The sequence below is a fragment of the Oryctolagus cuniculus genome, chromosome 6, assembly GCF_964237555.1.
Source record: "Oryctolagus cuniculus chromosome 6, mOryCun1.1, whole genome shotgun sequence".
Classification (NCBI taxonomy): domain Eukaryota; kingdom Metazoa; phylum Chordata; class Mammalia; order Lagomorpha; family Leporidae; genus Oryctolagus; species Oryctolagus cuniculus.
Genome location: NC_091437.1, coordinates 123507628 through 123532637, shown reverse-complemented (window position 1 = coordinate 123532637; position 25010 = coordinate 123507628). Strand labels below are relative to the sequence as shown.

At 49.2% G+C, this 25010-nt stretch overlaps 1 protein-coding gene across 5 annotated transcripts in view; it reads right to left on the bottom strand.

The window, feature by feature from the left end:
- Window positions 1-11858, bottom strand: part of MATN2 (matrilin 2) — a 153597-nt gene extending 141739 nt beyond the window's left edge. For 2 of the 5 annotated variants that reach the window (XM_070075337.1, XM_070075339.1), the window contains exon 1: window positions 10541-10807. In XM_070075337.1, the coding sequence (XP_069931438.1) occupies window positions 10541-10553 (13 nt within the window). In that variant the 5' untranslated portion in view covers window positions 10554-10807. Of the gene's footprint in view, window positions 1-10540; window positions 10820-11331 lie in introns of those variants that run through there. The other 3 variants (XM_070075336.1, XM_070075338.1, XM_070075335.1) reach the window with 3 other exon arrangements.
- Between the last annotated feature and the right edge of the window lie 13152 nt (window positions 11859-25010).

The window sequence follows — 25010 nt, the reverse complement described above, 5'->3', positions numbered from 1 at the left end:
CAGATTCCATGGGGCATTTGGGAGCATGGAAAGAATATTTTTAAAATAATACAATGGCTTTGACTTTTGTTTTCGCAAGTTCTCTCCTCTCTAGAGGACAATGCGTCTTTTCATTTAGCTTCACCAAGGGGGTAGGGGAAGAGAGAGAGGAAATTGTTCTGACCGTCTTGGCTACAGGATCTTCTATGCATCACTGTTGGAAGCAAATGCACAGGCGAGTGGAATTTCCCCAGAAGTGACACTATGTCTGTGGCCCTCCTGACACTTGTGTGACCTCACCTAGGAGAGAACTCTCCGAGCTTCAGTCAGACATCACTAAGAGGCATGGCCTAGGGGTGGGCATTGTGGTACAGAGGGTTAAGCCATCACTTAGGAAGGCCACATCCTGTATCAGAGTGCTGGTTTGAGCCCCAGGTACTCCATTTCCAATCCAGCTTCCTGCTAATGCACCTGGCAGGCAGCAGATGATGACTCAAAGAGTTGAGTCCTTGCATCCTATATGGAAAGCCTGGATTGAGTTCCAGCTCCTAGTGTTAGCCTGGCTCAGCCCTAGCTGATGCAGGCTATGAGGAGTGAACCAGTAGATGGAAGATCTCTCTCAATATTTCTCTCTCTCTCTCTCCTCTCTCCTCTCTCTCTCTTGCTCGCTCTGCCTTTCAAATAAATAAATAAACATTAAAAAAAAAAAAAGCATGGCCTATAAGCAGTCTTTCTCAATTTGGACCTCCGAATCAGTCCTTAAAGCATCCTGGTTTGGCTGAGAAGCCCATGAGAGCATTTCAGGCATGGAAAGTCAAGACACTATGGAAAAAAATATTCTACATGAAGGATCTCTGTGAGTGAGACCCCAGCAGAAAGAAGTGGCCATCAAAGAAGGATGTACTTTTCTCTGAAGGGAGGAGAGAACTTCTACTTTGCTTATGGCCTTGTCTAAATACTGATGGAGTTTGTGAGTTCAAAAGTCTTCCATAGCCTAGGCAGCTCATATCAAGAGCCTTGGGTGGTCACTGACGTCATACATAAGAGTTAATTGTTAAATTAACAAGAGTCACTGTGCACTAACTTCCCATGCAGGACCTCTGTCTTCAAAGAGTTGTATTAGAAGAGTTAACTGTAGGGGCCGGTGCAGTGCTGCAGTAGGTTAATTTTCCACCTGCAGCACCGGCATCCCATAAGGGCACAGGGTTCTAGTCCCAGCTGCTCCTCTTCCAATCCAGCTCTCTGCTATGGCCTGGGAAAGCACTAGAAGATGGTCAAATCCTTGGGTCCCTGCACCCTTGTGGAAGACCAGAAGAAGCTCCTGGCTCCTGGCTTCGGATCGGTGCAGCTCCAGCCGTTGTGGCCATTTGGGGAGTGAACCAATGAAGGGAAGAGCTTTCTCTCTGTCTCTCCCTCTCACTGTCTATAACTCTACCTCTCAAATAAATAAAAAAATCTTTAAACAAACAAAAAAAAAGAGTTAACTGTAAAACTTGTTCTTAAACAGTTGTGTGTGTGCATGTGTGTGTGTGTGTGCACAAATTCTTGAAATCTTTACTTAGTATAGAGTTGGTCTTCAGTGCACAAAGTTAATTAAAAATGAATCTTAATGGAGAATGGGACTGGGAAGGGGAGAGGGAGGAGGAGGGGTGGGAGTGGGAATGGGAGGGCGGGTATTACGGGAAGTTAACTATCCCTAAAGTTGTACTTATGAAATTTGTATTCATTAAATAAAAGGTTTCTTTAGGGGAAAAGCTTTTAAATAAAAATTTTAAATAAGTATAATCAGTGGTTAAAAAAAAGACCCTGCTACCCTGAAGAAGGTGTCAAGACACCCTCCCAGATGATAGTCTCAGCTCCACACAAGCAGGGAAATGGGAAGGCACTGATATTGACTTATTAAGTGCCTACAGCAGGCCAGGGAATGAGCTGGGCGTTATCCACATTGTCATCTTATTTTATCCCCCTAATCATTCTGCAGCGAGGATGAGTTTCTATTTTGTGGATAGAGCACTAAAATTGACAGATGGAAAGACACTCTCCAAGGCCCCAGGGCTAGTTCACTGGCAAAGCCAAGATTCTACCCCTGTCACGTCTTAGAGTCATCCCATTTGTTAGAAAAGAGATTTCCTCAATTTTTAAGTTTTTAGACACCAAGTTCAACAGTGTTGCCCCTCTAAGACCTTGCATTCAGCATGCCAAGTGTGCACACCAATTTCTCCATGCGTTCACAGAGCTGCATAACTGGACCTGCATAACCATCAGAGACCATACCTTCTTGTCTCCCACCTACTGTTGGAATTCCTGTCTCCTGCACAGCCAGCAAATGGGAAGCCAAACTCTGCTACAACTCAAAGCTGTCCTTGGATTTCAGGTGGCTCTAAATGCTAGACCTGGGTTGTCCTTACATTGACCTGACATCTAACTTCTACCCAATGCTGAAGGCCTGCTTGCCAGCTCAGCCTGCCTAGACTGAACTCTCCTTTTCCCACCCAGATCCTTCCATGGCCAAGGTCATTTCATTGCTCAGCAGCCCAGAACAGAAGCTTGGCATTTCTCTGCAAACTCAGTACATTCATAAGTAGCTGTCCTGCCTCTGTAAGGCTTCTCTCAAACAGATCTGCTGACTGTTCCCAACCCTACAGTCAATGCTCCATTCTCACCCAACCAGGAGCCCCCCTGCTTTGGGGCCTTCACCCACTGGCCTGTTCTTCCTCCGTTTGGAATCCTCTATGATCTCACTGCCTAATGTTACCATTCAAGGCCTTCCATGATGGATCGCTGCCCTCCACTCCAACCATGGTGCTCTCCACATCCACTCGGAGTTCCCACCAGCGCCTGAAGAACTCAGAGTCTTGTCACAGCTGGGTGGACAGGCTTGTCCATGTTGGTCCCTTGGCCTGGCATGCCTACATTTCACAAGAATCAAAAACTGCATTGAATCCTCAGGGATCAACTCATGTGCCACCCACTCTGTAAAACACTGTCCCATTTTCCCAGTGAGGCTCAACTTTTCTACACACCCCCGATGGCAGGTTTGCTTTCTGCACTAGCACTTCATTTCTGATCCTACCGTATCTGTTTCCCTGCCTACACTATGAGCTGCTCCTTCAGACTGTCATACCTTATCATCTCTGTATCTCCCACATACTGGGTGCTGAATTTTGTAACTAAATATTTAGAAAATCAATATATGCTACATAAACACTTTGGTGATCATTTATTGATCTTTTATCATAAACAATCAATAAATGTTGAAGCCAACTGACCCTAGTTTTTCACCCAGTAATGCTAAGGTTGCCCATGTCTTCCTGTATCTATGATATTTGACTAAATGGAAGTGACCTCACAGAAGGCAGTCTCCTATTTTCCTGATGAGAGGGTCTCTCCAACACAACTGCACTACAGTGCTAACCCCTCTTCTTATCTAATAATAAGATACCAACAGGATCAAATCCACATTACATGGCTTGACATTCAAAGCTCCATAATCTGGCCTATACAATCATGCTAACCTCAACAACTTCCCTACAAAGCCTACCAACACACACACACACACACACTCACTCACACACACCCCTCATCATTCATCTCCATTTCAGCCCAGTAGCCCCATACAATTTAATTTGTAATTAATTTCAGCTGATTGAATTCCATTTATGACAAATAAAGTGTGGGTATATAGTCACCTCTATCAAAATGAAGTGTGAATTGAAACAACCTAAATGACCCTTAACAATAGAAGATTGTGGGATAGTCATACAATGGAATATGACACAGCAATAAAAAGAATGAATTAGGTTTTATATAATAACATGGTAAATTTAGTAATATCATATTGAATAAAATAAAACTTTTAAATGGACAAAACTATGCTACAATCAGGAATCAAGATAATAATGACACTTGGGATGTTACTGCACAGAAAGTACCATGGAGGGGGGAGTTCTAATGTTTGTTTATTAATCAGAATGTCGGTGACACCTGTTTATATCATGGAAATCTATTTGCATTCTTGATTTTTAAAAAGATTTATTTATTTGAAAGGCAGAGTTATAGAAAGATAGATCTTCTACCCACCAGTTCATTCCCCAAAGGCCAAAGCCAGGAGCCAGGAGCTTCTTCTGGGTCTCCCACATGAGTGCAAGGGCCCAAATTTTTGGGCGATCCTCTGCTGTTTTCCCAGACACATTAGCAGCGAACTGGATCAGAAATGGAGCAGCTGGGACTTGAACTGGTGCTCGTATAGGATGCCAGTATTCCAGGCAGTGGCTTAACCCCCTGTGCTACAAAGCGGGCCCCTGTATCCTTAACTTGTGCACTTGATTTGTGCATGAATACCTCGATAAAAAGCTTACTTTAAAATCATTCAAAACTACTCTATGCTGATAGAAGTTAGAACAGTAGCTACCTCTGGAGGGAAGTTAACAATGTGAGGTCAAAAAGGTGCTTCTGGGCCGGCGCCACAGTTCACTAGGCTAATCCTCGGCCTGCAGCGCCGGCACCCCGGGTTCTAGTCCCGGTCGGGGTGCCAGATTCTGTCCCGGTTGCCCCTCTTCCAGTCCAGCTCTCTGTTGTGGCCTGGGAAGGCAGTGGAGGATGGCCCAAGTGCTTGGGCCCTGTACCTGCATGGGAGACCAGGAGAAGCACCTGGCTCCTGCCTTCGGATCAGCGCAGTGCGCCGGCCGCAGCGGCCATTGGAGGGTGAACCAACGGCAAAGGAATACCTTTCTCTCTGTCTCTCTCTCTCTTACTGTCCACTCTGCCTGTCCAAAAAAAAAAAAAAAAAAAGGTGCTTCTGACACACAGCTCTGGGAGAGGGTCACATGAGTGTATTCATGTATAGAATGCCACCTTATGGTTTGTGCAGCTTTTACAGATCCTTTTGATGAGAAGTGTACTTAGCAACTGACAGTGGCATACTGCTCCTGGCTCCATGCTCAGATCCTTCCACGGACAACAGGAAGGAGAGATGAGAGCTGAAGCAGCGTCTTTAGCGAGACTGTAACAGGTGTTGTCACTGGAATGGGCCATTGTGCAACTTGTTATTAAAAATGAGGCTGCCCAGCTGGTCACAATGTGGAATCCATGCAAGGTAGATGGAATAATGGTTCTCCAAAGATATCCATGTCCTAATGCCCAGAACCTGTGCAGATGCTTTGTCACATGGAAAACAGAATAAAGGTTGCTCATCAGACGATCTTAAAAATAGAGAGGTGGAAGTGAGTGTTGAGGTGCAGCGGGTTAGGCTCCACTTGGCATACCTGCATCCCATCCTAGAGTGCCAGTTCGAGTCCCAGCTGCTCTGCTTTTCACACAGCTCCCTACTAATGTGCCTGAGAAGGCAGCAGATGACGGCCCAAGTACTAGCGCCCCTGCCACCCATGTGAGAGACCTGGGTGGAGTTCCTGGCTCCTGGTTCAGCCGGGCCCAGCCCCAGATGTTGTAGGCATTTGAGGGAGTGAACCAGCAGATGGAAGATTTCTCTCTTTTTTTTTTTAATTTATTTGACAGGTAGATTATAGACAGTGAGAGAGAGACACAGAGAGAAAGGTCTTCCTTCCGTTGGTTCGCTCCCCAAATGGCCGCTACGGCCAGCGCTGCACCTATCCGAAACCAGGAGCTAGGTGCCTCCTCCTGGTCTCCCATGTGGGTGCAGGGCCCAAGCACTTGGGCCATCCTCCACTGCCTTCCCGGGCCACAGCAGAGAGCTGGACTGGAAGAGGAGCAGCTGGGACTAGAACCTGGCACCCAAATGGAATGCCGGCACTGCAGGAGGAAGACTAAGTGAGCCACGGCGCCGGCCCCAAAAGATCTCTTGCTCTCTATATCTCATTCTCTCTCTCTCTTTCTTTGCCTATCAAACAATAAATCTTCTCTTAAAACAGGAAGATTATCCTGGGTTATCCAAGTAAGACTCCCATAATCACAACGGTCCTTAAAAGTAGAAGAGAAGGCACAAGGGATACTCAAAGAAGTGTCAGTGTGAGAAGGACGTAGCCCTGCACTGCGGACTTTGGAAACGGGAGGAAGCAAGAAGCCAAACAATGTGGGCAATCTTTAGAAGCCAGATATATATGCAAAAGACATGAACACATCGTATAAGAGATTCCTGCATCACTATGCTTACAGCACCACTGTTCACAATAGCCAAAATATGCAATGGTGTCCATCATCAAATGAGTGGGTTAAAAAAAGTAGTATAAATATACACAATGGAATATTATTTAACTATGAAAAAGAATTAAATTCTACCACTTGCAGTAAAATGGATGCAATTGGAGGACATCAGGTTGAGTGAAATAAGACAGTCATGGAAACACAAATATCACATGTTCTCTTTTGTATATGGGAGCTAAAATTAAAACAGAAAAACAAAACAAAAAGGAAAAAAGCCTACATCTATCAGTATTGCTTCAAGACAGTTTTGTCAAACTCTTGTTGTATGCCTTTGTCAAACCGGTGGTTAAGAATGATACGCTACTTGGCTGGCGCCACGGCTCACTAGGCTAATCCTCCGCCTTGCGGCGCCAGCACACCGGGTTCTAGTCCCGGCCGGGGCACCAGATTCTGTCCCAGTTGCGCCTCTTCCAGGCCAGCTCTCTGCTGTGGCCAGGGAGTACAGTGGAGGATGGCCCCAGTACTTGGGCCCTGCACCCCATGGGAGACCAGGATAAGTACCTGGCTCCTGCCATCGGATCAGCGCGGTGTGCAGGCCGCGGCGGCCATTGGAGGGTAAACCAACAGCAAAGGAAGACCTTTTTCTCTGTCTCTCTCTCACTCACTGTCCACTCTGCCTGTCAAAAAAAAAAAAAAAAAAAGAATGATACGCTACTACAGTTTTAATGACCTGTGATTGTTTTAAAATTTGCTGTATATGAGTAAAATGGTCATCTTTTCATTTGATTACTGTTTATAGTCCTTGCCTATATTCCCAGTGAACTAGTTTTTTGTTTTTTGTTTTTTGTTTTTTTTGTGGGTTTTTTTACTCTTTATTTGTTGAACCCTTTATGTAGTAGAATATTAAGCCTTTGACTAAGATATAAATTAAAAATATGTTATCTCAAGGGACCGGCGCTGTGGCACAGTGGGTTAATCTTCTGCCTGCAATGCCGGCATCCTATATGGATGCCAGTTCGAGTCCCAGCTGCTCCTCTTCCAATCCAGCTGTCTGTTGTGGCCTGGGGAAGCAGCAGAAGATGGTCCAAGCACTTGGGCCCCTGCAGTTGCATGGGAGACCCTGAAGAAGATCCTGGCTCCTGGCTCCAGATCGGCCCAGCTCCAGCCATTGCGGCCATTTGGGGAGTGAACTTGTGGATAGAAGACCTTTCTTTGTGTCTCTTCCTCTCACTGTAACTCTATCTCTCAAATAAATAAATAAAATATTTTTTTAAATGTTATCTCAAAAATTAAAAAATGAAGGAAGCAGAAAGAAAGGGAGGGGGAGGGAGTATCATATTCTTAGAATTGTATCTGTGAACTACAGTGAATCTTCCTTTTGTATTAATATCATATTAACACAGAAAAAAAAAGTTAAGGATCTTGAAGTGCGGAAATTAGCCTAAATTTCCCAGGTGTGCCAAAGTAATCACAAGAGTTTTGTAAGACACACAGGCGAGTCAGAGACACAGTTTAGAAGACGCCACAATACTATATGTTTTCCCTGATCTGTGGTAACTCATAGAGTACAAGACAATGCAAAGCATACGAGCAAAATCGACATTTTGAGGACTGATTATTTACTGTTGAGGAACAGTGTTTTTGTCTTCTTAAAAAAAAAAAAAAAAAAAAAAAGCCCCATTACTAGCTTTGAAGACGGAAGGAGGGACCTGGAGCTAGGAAATGCGGCCAGACTTAAGCAATCAGGAATCACAAGAAACATCTCTTTCCTGAGATCCACAGAACGACTGATTCCAGCCCCGCAAGCCCATTTCAGACTTCTGGCCTTCAAGGCTGCAAAATAATAAATGTGTGTGGTTTGAAGCCGCCACGTTTGTGGGAACTTGTTCTAGCAGCCAAGGGAAACGAATGCAGTAGCCTAAAATAGCAATGGGGATTCTAACGGGCAGCGAGCCACGATTCTCACAGGCAGATAAAGGTTCCTCTGACAACACTCCTAGCAGAGCTCTCAAAAGTGTCACCTGGCTCACCTCTCCAGCCACCGATTTTTACAGGCAGGTATTTTGTGAAGATTTCAGTTTCAATCATACCCATCTGGGAGATGACATAACTGAGGCGCAGGTAACAGCAGTAACTATAGATAATAAACATAGAGCGCTTGCCCTGAGCCAGGCATGGGGCTAAGCACTTTGTGAGTATGATTTGATTCAGTTTTCCCCACTACCTGATTTGCATGTGCTGGCAAGAAAAGCGAGGGGCTGAATCTAAGTCAGTTTTTAAAATCCTTATAGGTGTAAGGCGGGGACTGGATCTGGGTACTTCAGGTGCTAAGAGTACTGTGCCTAGGGGGACAGCATCACCTCCTTTCATCCCTGTCAGGGTCATCACCACCAGTGACTGACAGGATTCAGCCCAGCCCTGGCGTTCCCTCCCATCTCCCTTCCTGGGTGGCTGTCGGCCGAGCCACGTGGCAGGGTGCAAGGGTGACCTCACAGGCTGACGCTCCAAGAGCCCACGTGGCGCTGAGTCCTAGCGACAGTGGAGATGAGCTCCTCTCTCTCTCTGGACACTTCAGAGCCTGGGAGTCATCCCTGCCTGCAGGTTAAACAGGGACGCTCGCCTTTGTTTCTTAGAAGATGGGGATCCCTGGGGAGGACTCCCTTGCATGTGCAACCGACCAGGGGTCAGCGAGTCCCAAGGCACTGGGTCCCTGCCAACTTGACCAGGCTTTCGCCTCGCCCACTGGTCCCAGCCTGCTTGCCCTGAGCCCTGGGCTTGGCTCCCCCTCTTGCTCCCTCCCTACTCCCTCATGTCACCCCTTGCCTTCTCTCAGGTACTGTTTCTAGGCCAATTGTGGCATTTTTTTTCCCCTAAAGCTTCCAATGGTTCTTTTATTCCCTCCCTATCTTCCAAACAGAAATCATCTTTCCTTTTCTTTAAATCTCAGGCCTCGTTTTCAACCACCTTCTGCTGAACAGAGACACAGGGCATTAGCTGTCCAAGAGACTTGGACTCTGCCATGGCCCGCCCAGCAGTGCAGGTGGTCCTGTGTGCCTATCAGCAAGGAACCTCAGAGCCCTGATTTATAGAAAAGAGTGGCTGGCAATTTGCTGGGGGCAGGGGGCGGGGGAATGGGGAGTGAGTTGGAATTCTTTTGGCCAGAATAAAAGTGCAGACAGATAGGGAAATGGGAGTGAAGGCCCATGGGTGGCCTGCTCTTCCCCAGGAGGGTCTGGGGGACAAGCTGCAGGAGCTGAGCGGGAACGCTCCAGGCCATAAGCCCATCTCAGCCTCTTGACACGGTTTTAGGATGCCATGGCTTTTGACAGCACACAGGAGAAGGCTCTGGCATGCAAAACTCCTGGTCACCACCCTGGGGTACCCACCCAGAGGCCTTCCTCATCCTGCTCACACCAGCACCCTGACCTTCCTGGAAAGACGGGGGAAGGAGCCCACCTCCCAGCATCAGGATGCACTGGGCCCGTGGGAGATTTTCCTGTCCTATCTCGTCTCGTCCTCACAGCCCTATTAGACAGATGAGCAAACTGAGGCACAGCGGAACTGAGAACCTCCAGGTGACCCAGCCTGCCGGCTTCCTGGCTGGGGTCTGAAGCAGGCAGGCTGGCCCCAAGGTCTCTGCCCTCGACTGGAGCTTCCCGCGGCCTCTCAAAGGCCCCCCGGAAAGTGTACTTGGGGCAGGCACAGCCTGGCTTCCTGGCTTCTGACAGACAGCTCAGATCTTGGTCAGTGGGTTTGTTCAGGGTGGGAGGTAACAGCCCTGAGGAGAGTGCCTTCCTGGGTGCCCAAGCCCTGGACACCCCACCAGGGGCAGTCTCCCGGTTTTCCTGTCCTCTCTTGAACCTGTCCTGGGTGGGGGCGGGGAGGGGTCTGCCAACTACCCCCAAAACGCCCTCCCTTTTGTCTCCCCCTTTGTAAGATAGGGAACAAGAACAAAATCCAGACGACATCATGAAAATACCAGCCTCCCACGGGGAAATCCGAATCATGGGCTGCCCAGCTCATGGGAATCACCCTGGGTACCCGCTTAACAAGTCCCCGATTCCCTGCGGCGGTGTAGACCCAGTCGGGGTGTCCCCGCTGAGGGGCACAGCGCCCCCTCGGGGCACTCCGGGGCCTCAGCCGGCGCCGTGCGTGTGGGACTCCCGGCGCCCCTCGTTCCCCCGGCCGAGGGGTCGGGGCAACGCCGTCCTCCCCTCTCCCGCGGTCCCCAGAGGGGTCGGGAGCGCCGGGTGCTGGGGACCGCGCGGAGCCGCAGGGGCTGGAGTGCCGGCCCTGGGGGAGCGCGGGAGCGCTCGCTGTCTGTCGGCGGGTCTGTCCGTCTGTCAGCCGGTCGGTCCGTGCGCCCGCCTGTCGGTCGGTCGGCGTTCTGCGCCCCGGCCGCCCAGCCGTGCAGAGCCCCGGGAAAGCGCGCCGCGCTCACCTGCAGCCTCCATGGCCCGAGCCTGGGAAGCGAGACAGGGGCGCGGCCACCCCGGTCCTGGTCGTTGGCCTTCTCGCCTGGCCGAGGGCCGCGGCTCTCCTCGGGGGTCGCTCGTGGGAGCCGAGCAAGAAGCCCAGGCCGCTGCCTCCGCCGCCGCCGCCTCCAAGTCCCATCCCAGAGCGCTCCCCTCGCTCGCTGGCGGCCTGGGAGGCTCCGGGCAAGCGCGGGGGAGGCGGCGCCGCGGCGAGGGTGGGGAGCGCGCCGGGCGGAAGGAGGGGTGTCCTCTTTGGGGACGGGGAAGGCGTGGGCAGGCGCGGGGCGAGGACGGCCCCCGGGGCTGGGAGCCCGGGCCGCGCGCCCTGTCCGAGCCCAGGCGCGGGTGGGACTCCGGGGTCTTGGGGAGCTCTCGGGGCGTGTGGGGGAGGATCTCCTGTGCAAGGGATGCCAGGCAGGGTTCCCATATCCTGCACCGGGGGTCCTGATCTGCAGGAGACAGCCACCATGACGAGGATTGAGGAAAAGTGAGAAGTGGGATAACTGGTGACAAGTGCCAGGGGCCGTCTTGGCAGTGCCCAGACCAGCCCATGGGTGCCGGTCCACATAAGAGAGCGTCCACTGGCTGGGGACCAGCCCTCCCACCCCCACCCCGGGGTGGGGACTGGGGAGAGGATGCCAGGACCGAGAGGAGACAAGGTTACTACCCAGCAGCGGCAGTGAAAGTCTAGTTCAGACAAGAGTTTCCGAGTTACAGGGGAAGACATTAGCAACTTTGTAAAGCAAGGGGAGCTTACCTCCGGAGTCCTAAGGGAGCCTTGGAGGACGGGCCAGCAGCAAGGAGAGGGGCTAGCGCCCGCCCAGTTGGAATATGTGGGCTCTGCAACAAGCCAGAATATCCCCTACCAAAGTTCCAGAATTCTATCCTCAAACTACACACCCAAGCGCCCAGTTCAGGTTTTAACAAGCTATGGGGAGAGGCAGTCGAACCTCACTGATTTCAAAACCTCTGGATGTGCCAGAGTCTAATCATTGAGGAGCTTTTGGCTGGCTGGGTTTTGTAACCACCCGTCACGTCACTCCTATTAGCTGATAGAGTTGGTTTCTGAAATAGGAAAGCTCTGGAAGTGACTCTTGAGAATTCCAGCCGTGCGGCAAAGGGTTAATACACTCAAGTGCATTGCACTCCCGTTCCCTTACTCCCCCCTCACCTAGCACCTTGGGCCCACTTGGCGCACTGGGCCGCCTGCCCCATCAGGAATAGCTTCTTTGTGTGTCTTTGGGAGGTGGGAGGTGGAGGTCCAGAAGCAGAGGAAAAGTCTTCAGGAAATGTTTGGTCTCCAAAGTCTTGGATCCCACGGCAGAAAATTCTTCCTGATTCTGGGCCAGTGAAAATCCCTCAGGAGCGAGGCAAGTTGAGTTACGGTTTATGGAAACTTGTATTTAAAATGTGTTGCCTTATTCCAAGACACCAGGAGGATCCAGTAAATTACCAGGAAAACAATAGCAACCTGGAAATCCTTCCCGACTGTAAGGACATTGTCATTGGCACGGTCGTTGTAGTGATTCTTTGGGTTGGTGAATGCCAATTCACATGGCCACTTCCCCTCCAGGGAGTTCTATCAGAATTCTCCAGAATAGGAAATCCAGGTAGGAAGCGCAGCTGGGGCTTAATCAGGTCAGATGAGTGTTCTACCTTGTTTGATGATCTTCAGGTTGGCCAGAAATAAAATGAAGCAAGTGACGTAGCAGGTAAAGCTGCCGCCTGCAGTGCTGGCATCCCATATGGGCACTGGTTCGAGTCCCAGTTGCTCCACTTCTGATCGAGCTCTCTGCTGTGGCCCGGGAAAGCAGAAGAAGATGGCCTAAGTCCTTGCGCCCCTGCACCCGTGTGGGAGACCTGGAAGAAGCTCCTGGCTCCTGGCTTCAGATCGGCCCAGCTCCAGCCGTTGTGGCCATCTGGGGAGTGAACCAGCAGATGGAAGACGTAAAACAACTCCTGAGTGCATGAGGAGAAATGTACAGTTGCAGGGTAGCTGGCTCGCCCCTGCTTCTCGAGCTGACAGATGCTGTGCTAGTCCCAGGTAAGCTGTCACCGCTGCTCTCCCTCAGGTAGAGGTGAACATGTCTCACCTGAGAAGCATCTGCCCCCCGGGGGCCCGCTGCTCCATGGCTGGAGCTGGACGTGTAGGGTTGAGAGGGGAGCTTGGCAAGGTGGAGGCTGTGTTCCCATTGCAGCCCAGGGTGGGGCAGCCTGCCAGGTGGGGCAGCGCTCCCTTCCTGATGCCCCGTCACCATGGACAAGCCGGTTCCATGTCCAGAGCGTGTCTCAAGGACAGGCTCACCAATAACACCGTTGCCTCAAGATAAAATGATTTAGAAAGAAATCTGGCCGGCGCCGCGGCTCACTAGGCTAATCCTCCGCCTAGCGGCGCCGGCACACCGGGTTCTAGTCCCGGTCGGGGCGCCGGATTCTGTCCCGGTTGCCCCTCTTCCAGGCCAGCCCTCTGCTGTGGCCAGGGAGTGCAGTGGAGGATGGCCCAGGTGCTTGGGCCCTGCATCCCATGGGAGACCAGGAAAAGCACCTGGCTCCTGGCTCCTGCCATCGGATCAGCGCGGTGCGCCGGCCGCAGCGCGCCGGCCGCGGCGGCCATTGGAGGGTGAACCAACGGCAAAGGAAGACCTTTCTCTCTGTCTCTCTCTCTTACTGTCCACTCTGCCTGTCCAAAAAAAAAAAAAAAAAAAAAAAAAGAAATCTATCACCCCACCTTGGAAAGACAAGATGAAAGTGGTCAGGTAAAAAAAGACTTGAATAAGTCCAAAGTTGGTTCAATACTTAAAAAAGGAAAGCAATACTTACTGCAGAGAGGACTCGTGTTTTTAGGTGATCTCAAACCTAAACCGTGAGCTCCTGAGTGCAGGCACTGGCTCTTTGTTTACAGTCTCGCCCTATGCCACACAGTGGAAGGGACTAGGCTGCTGTGGCTTTCACTGAGAGCCTTGTGCTGTTGTTGGAGCTCCCATCAAGGATAATAGGGCGCAGGAGGGAGCCTTTAAGCATAGCCACAGAGAACAGCGATATGTTTTCTTGGGAGCTAGCAAGACTGAACCACCACTTGCTTATCTGGACACTGGGTTCCCCTTCTCAGGATGAACCTGCTGTGTGTGTGTGTGTGTGTGTGTGTGTGTGTGTGTGTGTGTGTGTGTGTAAGCACCGCTCAGTAATGCAGATTGCTGCTGCTTTTGTCTCTAAACCTAGGAATTATCACAAAGTAGTCTGTGACTGGAAGCCAGGGGTCTCATTCCTGTGACACCCAAGTAACTGCCTACAGCTGCATTGGTTGCCTGGTGCTACCGCAGGTTGCAAATAGTTGGGCATTGCCTACGTGCATGTGTCCTATAAAATCCCCCAGCATGCTGGCAGAGCTCAATAAGTAAGGACCCAAGAATAAGAAAAGTACCAGAAGTCTTTCCTACGTTCTCATCTGCTGAAGAAAAAAAAAAACTGGGCCATGTGGGTCCAAGAGAGGGGGAAACATCTGTGGTTGGTGCAAAGAATAAGGGGAGGAACAGCAGTCACAAATTGTTAAGAGGGAGAAAAACAGGACCTAGTGCAACAAAGCAAGCTGTTTTATGATAGAGCAGGCTCTGAGAAGAAACACTGGAAAAGTCTTGACTCGTCTAAAACAAGAATTGGCAAAGCAATTCCCCAGCATGGAAAGTGATCCAGAATCACATTATCTATGAACATTATCTGTGAACAATAAGTAAGAGAGAGAGAGAGAGAGAGAGAGAGAGAGAGAGCTCGAAAGGATGTTAAGAAGGGGATGCAATAACCAAAGTTCTAAAGAGTTGAAAGTTTATTTTGCTTAAAGCAAAGTGTCCAAACTAGTGCAGCATCCCTGGCCCAAGCTTAATGACGGGGCACCGTGTAGCACTGCTTCACCTCACACTCTGGCCTACATGTGGGACAGAAAAGTATCAATTCATGTAATACATCATAGCAATAGAATAAAGGACAAGGGGCCAACACCATGGCACAGTAGGTTAATCCTCCGCCTGCAGCGCCGGCATCCCATATGGGTGCCGGTTCTAGTCCTGGCTGCTCCTCTTCCAATCCATCTCTCTGCTGTGGCTTGGAAAAGCAGTAGAAGATGGCCCAAGTCCTTGGACCCCTGCACCCACATGGGAGACCAGGAAGAAGCACCTGGCTCCTGGCTTTGGATCAGCACTGCTCCGGCCGTTTTGGCCATTTGGTGAGTGAACCAATGGACGGAAGACCTTTCTCTCTGTCTCTCCCTCTCACTGTCTGTAACTCTACCTCTCAAATAAATAAATAAGATCTTAAAAAAAAAAAAAAAGGATAAAGGACAAAAGCGACCTAATCTCAAAATGTGCAGAAAAAGTCTTTCACAAATCCAACATCCGTTCACAACAAAAAACATTCAACTAGAAATGGAAACCCAATAGAGGGCATCTGTAAGAGACCCACAGTGAATATTGTCCTCAGTGGTAGGAGACTGAAATCTTCCTTCTTGGATCAGGAGCAAGACAAGGATGTCTTCTCTGACCACTTCTATTCGACATTATACTAGGAATTCTACCCAAGGCAAGACAAAGAAATAAAAGGCATCCAGATTAGAAAGAAAAAAGTAAATCTCTGTTTGGCAACAACATGATCTGATATGTAGACATTCTAAAAATTGCACTAAAAAACTGCTGGAACTCATATATTAGCATGGTTTCCAGATACAAAATCAATATCCAAAAATCGATTGTATTTCTGTGCACTTGCAACAAACCTGAAAATGAAATTAAGAAAGCAATTCTACTCACAATGGGGGGGGGAGGGGGAGAGGGAGAGAGAGAGAAAGATATCAAGATCATCCATCTGCTGGTTCACTCCCCAAATGACTGCAGTGGCCAGGATGGGCCAAGCCGAAGCCAGGAGCCAGCAACTTCTTCTGAGTCTCCCACATGGGTGCAGGGGCCTGTGCATTTGGGACATCCTCCGCTGCTTTTCCATGCACATTAGCAGGGAGCAGAATTGGAAGTAGAGCAGCCAGAACTCGAACCTTATGGGATCCTGGCACTGCAGGCGGCAACTTTACCCACTGTGCCACGTGCTGGCCCCTAAAGAGTACATTTTTTAAAGATTTATTTATTTATTTATTTATTTGAAAGTCAGAGTTACACAGAGACAGGAGAGGCAGAGTGAGAAAGAGAGAGAGAGAGACAGAGAGGTCTTCCATCCGATGGTTCACTCCCCAATTGGCCGCAACAGCCGGAGCTGTGCCAATCTGAAGTCAGGAGCCAGGAGCTTCCTCCAGGTCTCCCATGCAGGTGCAGGGGCCCAAGGACCTGGGCCATCTTCTACTGCTTTCCCACGCCACAGCAGAGAGCTGGATCAGAAGCGGAGCAGCCAGGTCTTGAACCAGCGCCCATATGAGATGCTGGCGCTTCAGGCCAGGGCATTAACCCGCTGCACCACAGCACCAGCCCCAAGAGTACATTTTTAAATGAGTGAATTGTATGTCACATGAATTTTTGGCTGATAAGAAAAATGCAAATTTTAATTCTGAGCCGTCATGCAAACATTTCTGTCTCTTTGTGAACCAGACCTGTCTTCCATCTTTGAATTCTCTGCTTTCTCGAACCAAGTCTTCTATGGAGGCAGGAATGGCTTCTTGCTCTACCTCTCAGCACCTACTCTTGTTCTTTCTCCTACCTTTTCTGGAGCTCGCACTCCCACTTGTGTGTTTGTGTTTTTTAAGATTTATTTTTTAGTTAAAAGAGAGAGAGAGAGAGAGAGCTTCTATCTGCTGGTTCATTGCCCAAATGCCCACAACAGTGGGCCTGAGCCAGGCGAAAGCCAGGAGCGTGGAACTCCAGCCAGATATCCCACACAGGTGGCAGAACTCAAGTACTTGGGCTGCCTTCATCTGCTGCCTCCCCAGGTGAATTATAGGAAGCTGGATCAGAAGTGTAGTAGCCAGGACTCGAACTGGTGCTCAGGTATGGAACTGGATACAGGTGCCTCAAGTGTCCACCTCATCCACTGCACCACAATGCCCGTCCCACATGTGCACCTCTTATGAGCACTTTGCATTGCAGGAAATACTCACTAGTGGGAATTTCTGCACTGGTGTCTCTGGTACCTGCCAAGTTTCCGTACTACTGCCTTTGCCACAGAGGAATTCACGTTGCTTTACTGTCGCCATCATATCATATTCTCGTAGAGAATGAAGACGTATGCTTCATCATGCATGGTCTTGCAAGGATTTTATTTAAATCTGAAATGCCCAGGAAGTGGATGAATCCATCATTGTACTTTAGTTGCGTGTTAACTCAGAATATTCCCCCGAATACCCAAGGGCTCAGGATTCCACAGGGTCTTAGGTCATTTATTACTTTAAGGATCCACTGATTTACTATGAAAGGGAAAAGAGAAAGCTCCTAAGGGGAGGTATAGCTAGCAATTTAATTTTTCATTCACAGCTGTACTGAATTAAAGTTCCCATAAAAAAGACTTCACAAGAATAATAAACGCTAAGACCATTTGAGTTCAAATTCAAGTCATCCTTTAATCTTCCTTCAGGGATCAAGCCTCTTGGTACTATATTGCTGGGTTGTGGTGAGTTTTTTTTGTTTGTTTTTGTTTTTGTTTTTGCCTCACCGTGACCTTCCACACACGCCCAGTGAGCACCACTCCAGCTGTGGCTTTGCTGGGGCTTGCTGGAAGTGCGGGTCTCCCACTTTGCCCCTGCAGTCTACAGGAATGAAAACATTTTTCCAGGGGGCTCTTCTGTGAGACATCAGCCCTGTGGAACTTGAGATCTGTTGAGTTTAAGAATTTACTGCAGTCGTTAAGGGCGAGATAACAGATGGCTTTGATTTTTCTCATGCACTTATGTTTTATCTCACTAAATAATTCTTGAGTTCTATTTGCCAGATGTGTGCCAGGCACTGACAGAAAACGATAAGGAACACACAAACTCTGTCTAGAGTTTCTAATCTACTGGGGTGTTAGAGCCAAGTACAGCGCTAGTACCATTCAGTGTAAGATGTGCGTTGACTGGGGACGATGGGTATGCTACAGGAGAACCTGAAAAGCATGGGCCCCTAGACTTCTGGGTCATAGGAAGCTTCTAGAAAGAAGTCACTTCCAAATCAAGACCCAACAAATGAGAGAGTTTTTTCTATTTTTTCCTTGCAATACATTACTGAGGCAACTTTATGAAAACCCATAAGCTGACAATGTTTCATCATGTCCGAGTCATACCAGATTTTTCAATCAAGATGTTTAGGGAAAGCAACCCTCGGGGACACAAATGACATGGAGCATTAACTTCAACAGGACAGAATAAAATCTGCATGCCTGTGGCAAGATCCACTCTCTATTTGATAGGTGAGGAGAGACACAGTGATACAGGCTCTCTGGGGCAGGGAAGGAAGTTGGGTCACAAGGTCCCCAAATCCTTCTCCCACATATACAAATTACATCACTTCTACTCACCAGCCTGAGTTATCACACTTGAAATCTATTTTTTTTTTTTTGACAGGCAGAATTAGACAGTGAGAGAGAGAGACAGAGAGAAAGGTCTTTCTTCTGTTGGTTCACCCCCCAAATGGCTGCTACGGCCCGTGCACTGTGCGGATCCGAAGCCAGGAGCCAGGTGCTTCCTCCTGGTCTCCCATGCGGGTGCAGGGACCCAAGCACTTGGGCCATCTACTGCCTTCCCAGGCCACAGCAGAAAGCTGGACTGGAGGAGGAGCAACCGGGACAGAATCCGGCACCCCAACTGGGACTAGAACCCAGGGTGCCGGTGCCGCAGGCAGAGGATTAGCTTAGTGAGCATCAGGGCTGGCCACGCTTGAAATCTTAATATGCATATTCTTCTTATCCACTTAAGAGGGTGCTTACTTTCTGCAAAAGGAAATTGTTAATTAAGCACTTTACAAAGTCTCCCCTCAGGGGCCGGTGCTGTGGCATAGCAGATTCCCATGGGGGTGCCGGTTCGAGTCCCAGTTGCTCCACTTCCAATCAAGCTCCCTGCTAATGTGCCTGGGAAAGCAGCAGAAGATGGCCCAAGTCATTAGGCACTGCACCAATGTGGGAGACCTGGAAGAAGCTCCTGGCTCAGATTGGTTCAGCTCTGGCAGTTGTAGCCATTTGAGGAGTGAACCAGCAGGTGGAAGACCTCTCTCTTTCTCCCTGCCTGAATAGTCTTCATAGAAGAAGGAAAAGTTGATATATGCAGAACATTTTCTAGCCTAATTAAATAGGAAACTGATAGTTTTCTTGTGTAACACAAACCTCGAGTCAAAGATCTAGTCAAGGGGCCAGCGCTATGGTGTAGTGGGCAAAGCCGCCACTGCATCCCACATGGGCACGGGTTCAAGTCCCAGCTGCTCTGCTTCCAATCCACCTCTCTGCTATGGCCTGGGAAAGCATAACATGGCTCCTGGTTTCGGCCTGGCCCAGCTCTGGCTGTTGCAGCCATTTGGGGAGTGAACCAGCTGATGGAAAACCACTTTAACTCTGCCTCTCTGTAACTCTGCCCTTCAAATAAATAAATAACTCTTTTAAAAAATTTATCCAAAGTTTACATGTGATTTGCATGCTTTCTTTGTTGGGATGTGTTCATTCTATTTTATTTTTTTTTAAAGGCTGAGACAAAGGACAAGTGGACTGAGAGAGCTCTCACTGGTTCATTCTCCATATGCCTGCAACAACTGGGTCTGGACCATGCCAAAGTCAATAACCAGGAATTCTGGGGCTGGTACTGTGGCGTAGTGGGTAAAGCCATCACCTGCAGTGCTGGCATCCCATATGGGCACCGGTTCGAGTTCTGGTTGCACCACTTCCTATCCAGCTCTCTGCTATGGCCTGGGAAAGCAGTGGAGGATGGTCCAAGTCCTTGGGCCCCTGCACCCATGTGGGAGATCTGGAAGAAGCTCCTGGCTCCTGGCTTCAGATGGGCACAGCTCTGGCCTTTGTGGCCATCTGGGGAATGAACCAGCAGATGGGAGACCTCTCTCTCTCTCTCTGCCTCTCCTCTCTCTGTGTAACTCTTTCAAATGAATAAATAAATCTTAAAAAAAAATAACCAGGAGTTCAATCAAGGTCTTCCACATGGGTGACAGAGAACCAACCACCTGAGCCATCACCTGCTGCTTCCCAGGGTCTGCTTTAACTGGAAGCACCAACTGGGAGCTGGCACTCAAACCCAGGTACTCCAATAGGGAATAGGGGCATCTTAATCAGTACCTCGTTTTTTTTTTTTTAGATTTATTTATTTAGTTGAAAGGCAGAGCCACAGACAGAGAGAGGGCAATTCAGAAATAGAGGTCTTCCATCTGCTGGTTCACTCCCCAAATGGCCACAATGGCCGGAGCTGGGACAGGCTGAAGCCCGGAGCTTGCTCCAAGTCCCCTGTGTGTGTAGCAGATGCCCAAGCACTTGAGCCATCTTCCACTGCTTTCCCAGGTCATTAGCAGGGAGCTGGATCAGAAGTGGAGCAGCCTGGTCTCAAACCCATGTCCACATGGGACACTGGCAATGTAGTGGGCAGCTTTACCCACTATGCCCCAGCGCCAGCCCCTTAAGCATTATCTTAACCCTTTAAGCCAAACACCTGCCCCTAAGCGTATCTTCTCTCTTTTTTTTTTTCTAAGTGTATCTTCTAATTCCATTTCCCACGCAGGTTTTTAAGTGCCCTTCTATGCACAGACTTCTGAAGTTCTGGATGCCTTCTACCGTGTTGGTTTGCATCCTCTAAAGCCTGAGTTTTCTCATCTGTTAAATAGCACACAGGAAGGGCTCAGTAAATGTGTCATACTCTTACAAAGGGAGAAGTCACAGGGCAGGGGACCGGCTAGATAGGAGGCAAGAGAGTAAGGCGGTGAGCAGACCCAGAATCTCAAGTCAGGAAGACTGGAACGGTGGGGAGGTCTCCAACAGGACAACACTAATCAATGGCAGATTTCAAGGAAAGCAAAGACAACTTCCATCTGAGGTACAGTGAATAAAAAGTGCCAGTAGGTCTGCATAAGACTGGGAGGAGCTGACAAAAGCAGGATTACTGAAGGGGACTGCACCCACATGGGAGACCAGGAGGAAGCACCTGGCTCCTGGCTTCGGATTGGCGCAGCACGCCGGCCGTAGCAGCCATTTGGGGGGGTGAACCAATGGAAGGAAGACCTTTCTCTCTGTCTCTCTCTCTCTCACTGTCTAACTCTGCCTGTCAAAAAAAAAAAAAAAAAATACTTGAGGAGCCTGACTCTGTGGCGTGGCGGCTTAAGCTGCTGCCTGCAACAATGGCATCCCATGAGCACTGACTGGGGTCCTGGCTGCTCCACTTCTGATCCAGCTTCCTGCTGATTTGCTTGGGAAAGCAGCAGATTTTCACTCAAGTGCTTGTGCCCCTACCATGCACATGGGAGACCCTGGTGGAGCTCCAGGCTCCTAGCTTTGGCCTGGCACAGCCCTGACCGAAGTGGGCATTTGGGGAGTGAACCAGAAAAGAAGGAGGTACCTTGCTCTGAAGGGAGGAGAGAACTTCCACTCTGACTACGACCTTGCCTAAATATGATCAGAGTCGGTGAACTCAAAAGGCTTCCATAGTCTTGGCAACTCATGACAAGAGCCTAGGGTGATTACTGATGCCATAAACAAGAGTGTCAATTTGTTAAGTCAACAACAGGAGTCACTGTGCACTTACTCCCCATGTAGGATCTCTGTCCTTAATGTGCTGTACATTGTGATTTAATGCTATAACTAGTACTCAAACAGTATTTTTCACTTTATGTTTCTATGTGGGTGCAAATTGTTGAAATCTTTACTTAATATATGCTAAACTGATCTTCTGTATATAAAGAGAATTGAAAATGAATCTTGATGTGAATGGAAGGGGAGAGGGAGAGGGAAAGGGGAGGGTTGTCGCTCCCCGTCTTCGTGGAGGAACGACACAGGACCCTGCGCTGTTCTTTCGTCTGCTCGGCCCTTCCCGGGTTTGCTGCTGGTTCTTCCCGGGTTGGCTACCGTCCCTTCCACCTCCGTGGAAGGGCGGTTCCCCCTGCCACTTTCCCCACTTCCGCGGGGGAGCGGCACACCGCCGGCCGACTCTCTCGGGGGCTGCTCAGGTGTTCCTTCAGATAGATGTTCCTGGTGCATGTTGTCTCTCTCCTCCTTTATAGTCCTTTTCCACCAATCCCAACTCTGCTACCCACACGCCGAGTACGCTGCTCTCCTCCAATCAGGAGCAGGATCAGCTCCTGGAGGTCATCACTCAAGTTGGCAAGAGGCAGCTGCGTAGAAGCTGTTTTCTCCTCTCCCAGCGCCATATTGTGGGAGAGCAGATGCATAGAATAAGTCTTAATTCCAGTAACTTAGTCTAGTCCGAGTTGCTCCCCACAGGGTTGCGGGTGGGAGGGAAGTTATGGGGGGGGGGAAGCCATTGTAATCCATAAGCTGTACTTTGGAAATTTATATTCATTAAATAAAAGTTAAAAAAATAAATTAAAACTAGAAAAAAAAGTTCCTTTAGTTAGAGTGAATAGGGGGTGAATAATACCTACACAAAGGTCATCACACAGTGTCCAAGGGGAATCCCCACCACGAAGATTCTGCCCTGTGGCCATGGAAAGTGGACCCACTGTGCCTCCCCAGATCCAGGTTCTCAGGCGGCACACCCACGTGGAGGTTTTATGGGCACTAAAGGGCCCTGGACTGGTGGTCCCGAGCCCAGGTTCCCACGAATGGGAAGCTGCAAGTAGGCACTCATATGGATGCCAGCACTGCAGGCGGCGGCTTCACCCACTCTGCCACCACGCCGGCCCCAGCACAGTCTCTTTTACCAACATTCTGGCTCCACCACAGCAACATACCAGAGTAATCTGCAGTGCAGCAGGATGGAATTTAAAATGTTTATTTTGGTGCAAAAAGTCTTGAAATCCATGAATACTTTGCAGCAACTTTTTGAAGTCTCCTCATTCTCTGAACGTCTTAACACATACTAAGGAATGTATGTTTATTTGCTGTGTTAGCTACCCAACTTAATAAGATAAAAAGTGTGAGGCTGGCACTGTGACACAGTAGGTTAATCATCTGCCTGCGGCACTGGCACCCCATATAGACGGATCGGTTCAGCTCTGGCCGTTGTGGCCATTTGGGAAGTGAACCAGCGGATGGAACACCTTTCAGTCTGTCTCTCCCTCTCTGTTAGTGTCTGTAACTCTACCTCTAAAATAAATAAATAAAATATTTTTTAAATGATAAAAATTATATTTTTAAAAAAAGATCTGTAACTTTTTAAAAAAGATTTATTTATTTATTTGAGAGTCAGAGTTACAGAGAGAAGGAGAGGCAGAGAGAGACAGAGAAAGGTTATCCATCCGATGGTCCACTCCCCAATTAGCTGCAACCGCCGGAGCTGAGCTGATGCGAAGCCAGGAGCCAGGAGTCTCTTCTGGGTCTCCCACGCAGGTGCAGGGGCCTAAGGATTTGGGCCATCTTTTACTGCTTTCCCAGGCCATAGCAGAGAGCTGGATCGGAAGTGGAGCAGCCGGGACTTGAACTGGAACCCATATGGCATGCCGGCACTGCAGGCGGCGACTTTACCCATTATGTCACAGCACCGGCCCCAGGAATAACTTTTTAAAAAACACGTGTAAGGGGCTGGTGCTGTGGCATAGCAAGTGAAATGGCCACAATCTTATATGGGTGCCATTCAAGTCCCAGCTGCTCCGCTTGATCCAGCTGTCTGCTAGTGGCCTGGGAAAGCAGTGGAAGATGGCCCAAGTGTTTGGGCTCTTGCACCCACGTAAGAGACCCAGAAAAAGCTCCTGGATCCTGGCTTTGGTCTGGCCTGGCCCTTAAAGTCATTTGGGGAGTGAACCAGCACATGGAAAATCTCCCTCCCTGTAACTCTGCCTTTCAAACAAGTAAGTGTTTTTAAGATTTTTTTTTTTTGGTAATACTTATTTGAAGAAAGGGGGAGGATGAGGAGGGGAGAGAATCTTCCACCTACTGGTTCACTCCCCAAATGGCTGCAATGAAGCCAGGAGCCTGGAACTCCACCTGGGCCTCCCACACGGGTGGCAGGGGCCCAAGCACTTGGCCCATCTCCTGGTACTTTCCCAGGGCCATTGGCAGGGAGCTGGATTGGAAGTGGAGCAGCCGGGACTCGAATCGGCACTCATACTGGATACCAGTGCTTCGGATGGTGGCACCACAATGCCAGCCTCAGCAGGTTACATTTTAGAGGAGGTAAAACCAAACAAAACTTGAGTCCATTGTGCCATTCTTTGAAGCCAAACTCTTTCATTCTGAGTCGTGCTCACCAGGAGCACACGGACGGGCATATGGGGCTCATTTCTGCTCAGATGTTACCTTTTTTAGGGGTTGGCCAAGCGACAGCTGCTCTCTTCTGCTGTCTTGGTCCTCTAGTGAGCAGAAGGCATGCGTGGGCTTCTGGGACAGAAAGCTGCAGCTCTGGCTGGCTTCCACACTCCGTGAGCCATTGCGCGAATGCTTGGCCGGCGTGCAGAAACACTTGAAGTGATTTCCATGGGTGTGGAGCCATCCTCGCAATGCCTTTTTCCTTCCCTTTAGGAATCTGTGTCTGAGCTGCCAAGACTTGATTTTTACAGCCACAGGCACTATTTTTGGCTTTTGTCAGGTCTGAAGGTGGGGAGCCCTGAAGTCGCTTAGCCTGCGCTTTCTGCTGGCAGCTCTTCTGAAGTTGCTCTTTCGACACCTTGGCAAAGCACCTGCTCCCTCCACTCCAGGGCACGGCGCTGCTGACACACACTGTAATGCTATTTAAGTCGGTTTCCAGACTGGCTACGAAAACGAACACATCTTTTAAAAAACAAAGGAAAGAACAGTTTTTATAGTCTCATTAGTTTTCCTCTATCATAAAACATCAGTGCGAGCAGCAGGATTTTTTTTTCTTTCCCCTTGAATGATGAACTTTTCAAGTAGTATACATTCCCCTTTGGAGAATAACGACTTTAATGTTTCCAGTCTATGAAGTTGGTTTATCGAAATCATTAAGTATTGCTGATTAATGAAGACAAATGCAACAAGATGTGGTTTGGCTAAGCAGCCAAATGAAACATTTAGGGCCAGAGCAGTTTTTTTTTTTTTTTTAAAGTTGTTACGCATTCCTGGGGACAACAGAAGGGAAGGGACAGAGATGAGTACATCAACATCAGACAGCAAAGATGCAGCACGTAACGCAGCTGTAGGAAGGAGGCCGCGGGAGGAGGGGGGCCAGGTGGCCTTAGGCCTCTGCGAGGTCACTGGATCTCACGAAAATCTGACCACCGCAGCCACTCACAAGCGCTGTTTCTAGGCCACAATTAACTAAAGGGATGAACGTCCCCCTTCCCTCTTTCCCAGCAGACTTAAATCTCTTTCCTAAATGGGGCTGTTGACGAGTGGGTCAACTTGCAGACCTTGTGGTGCTCA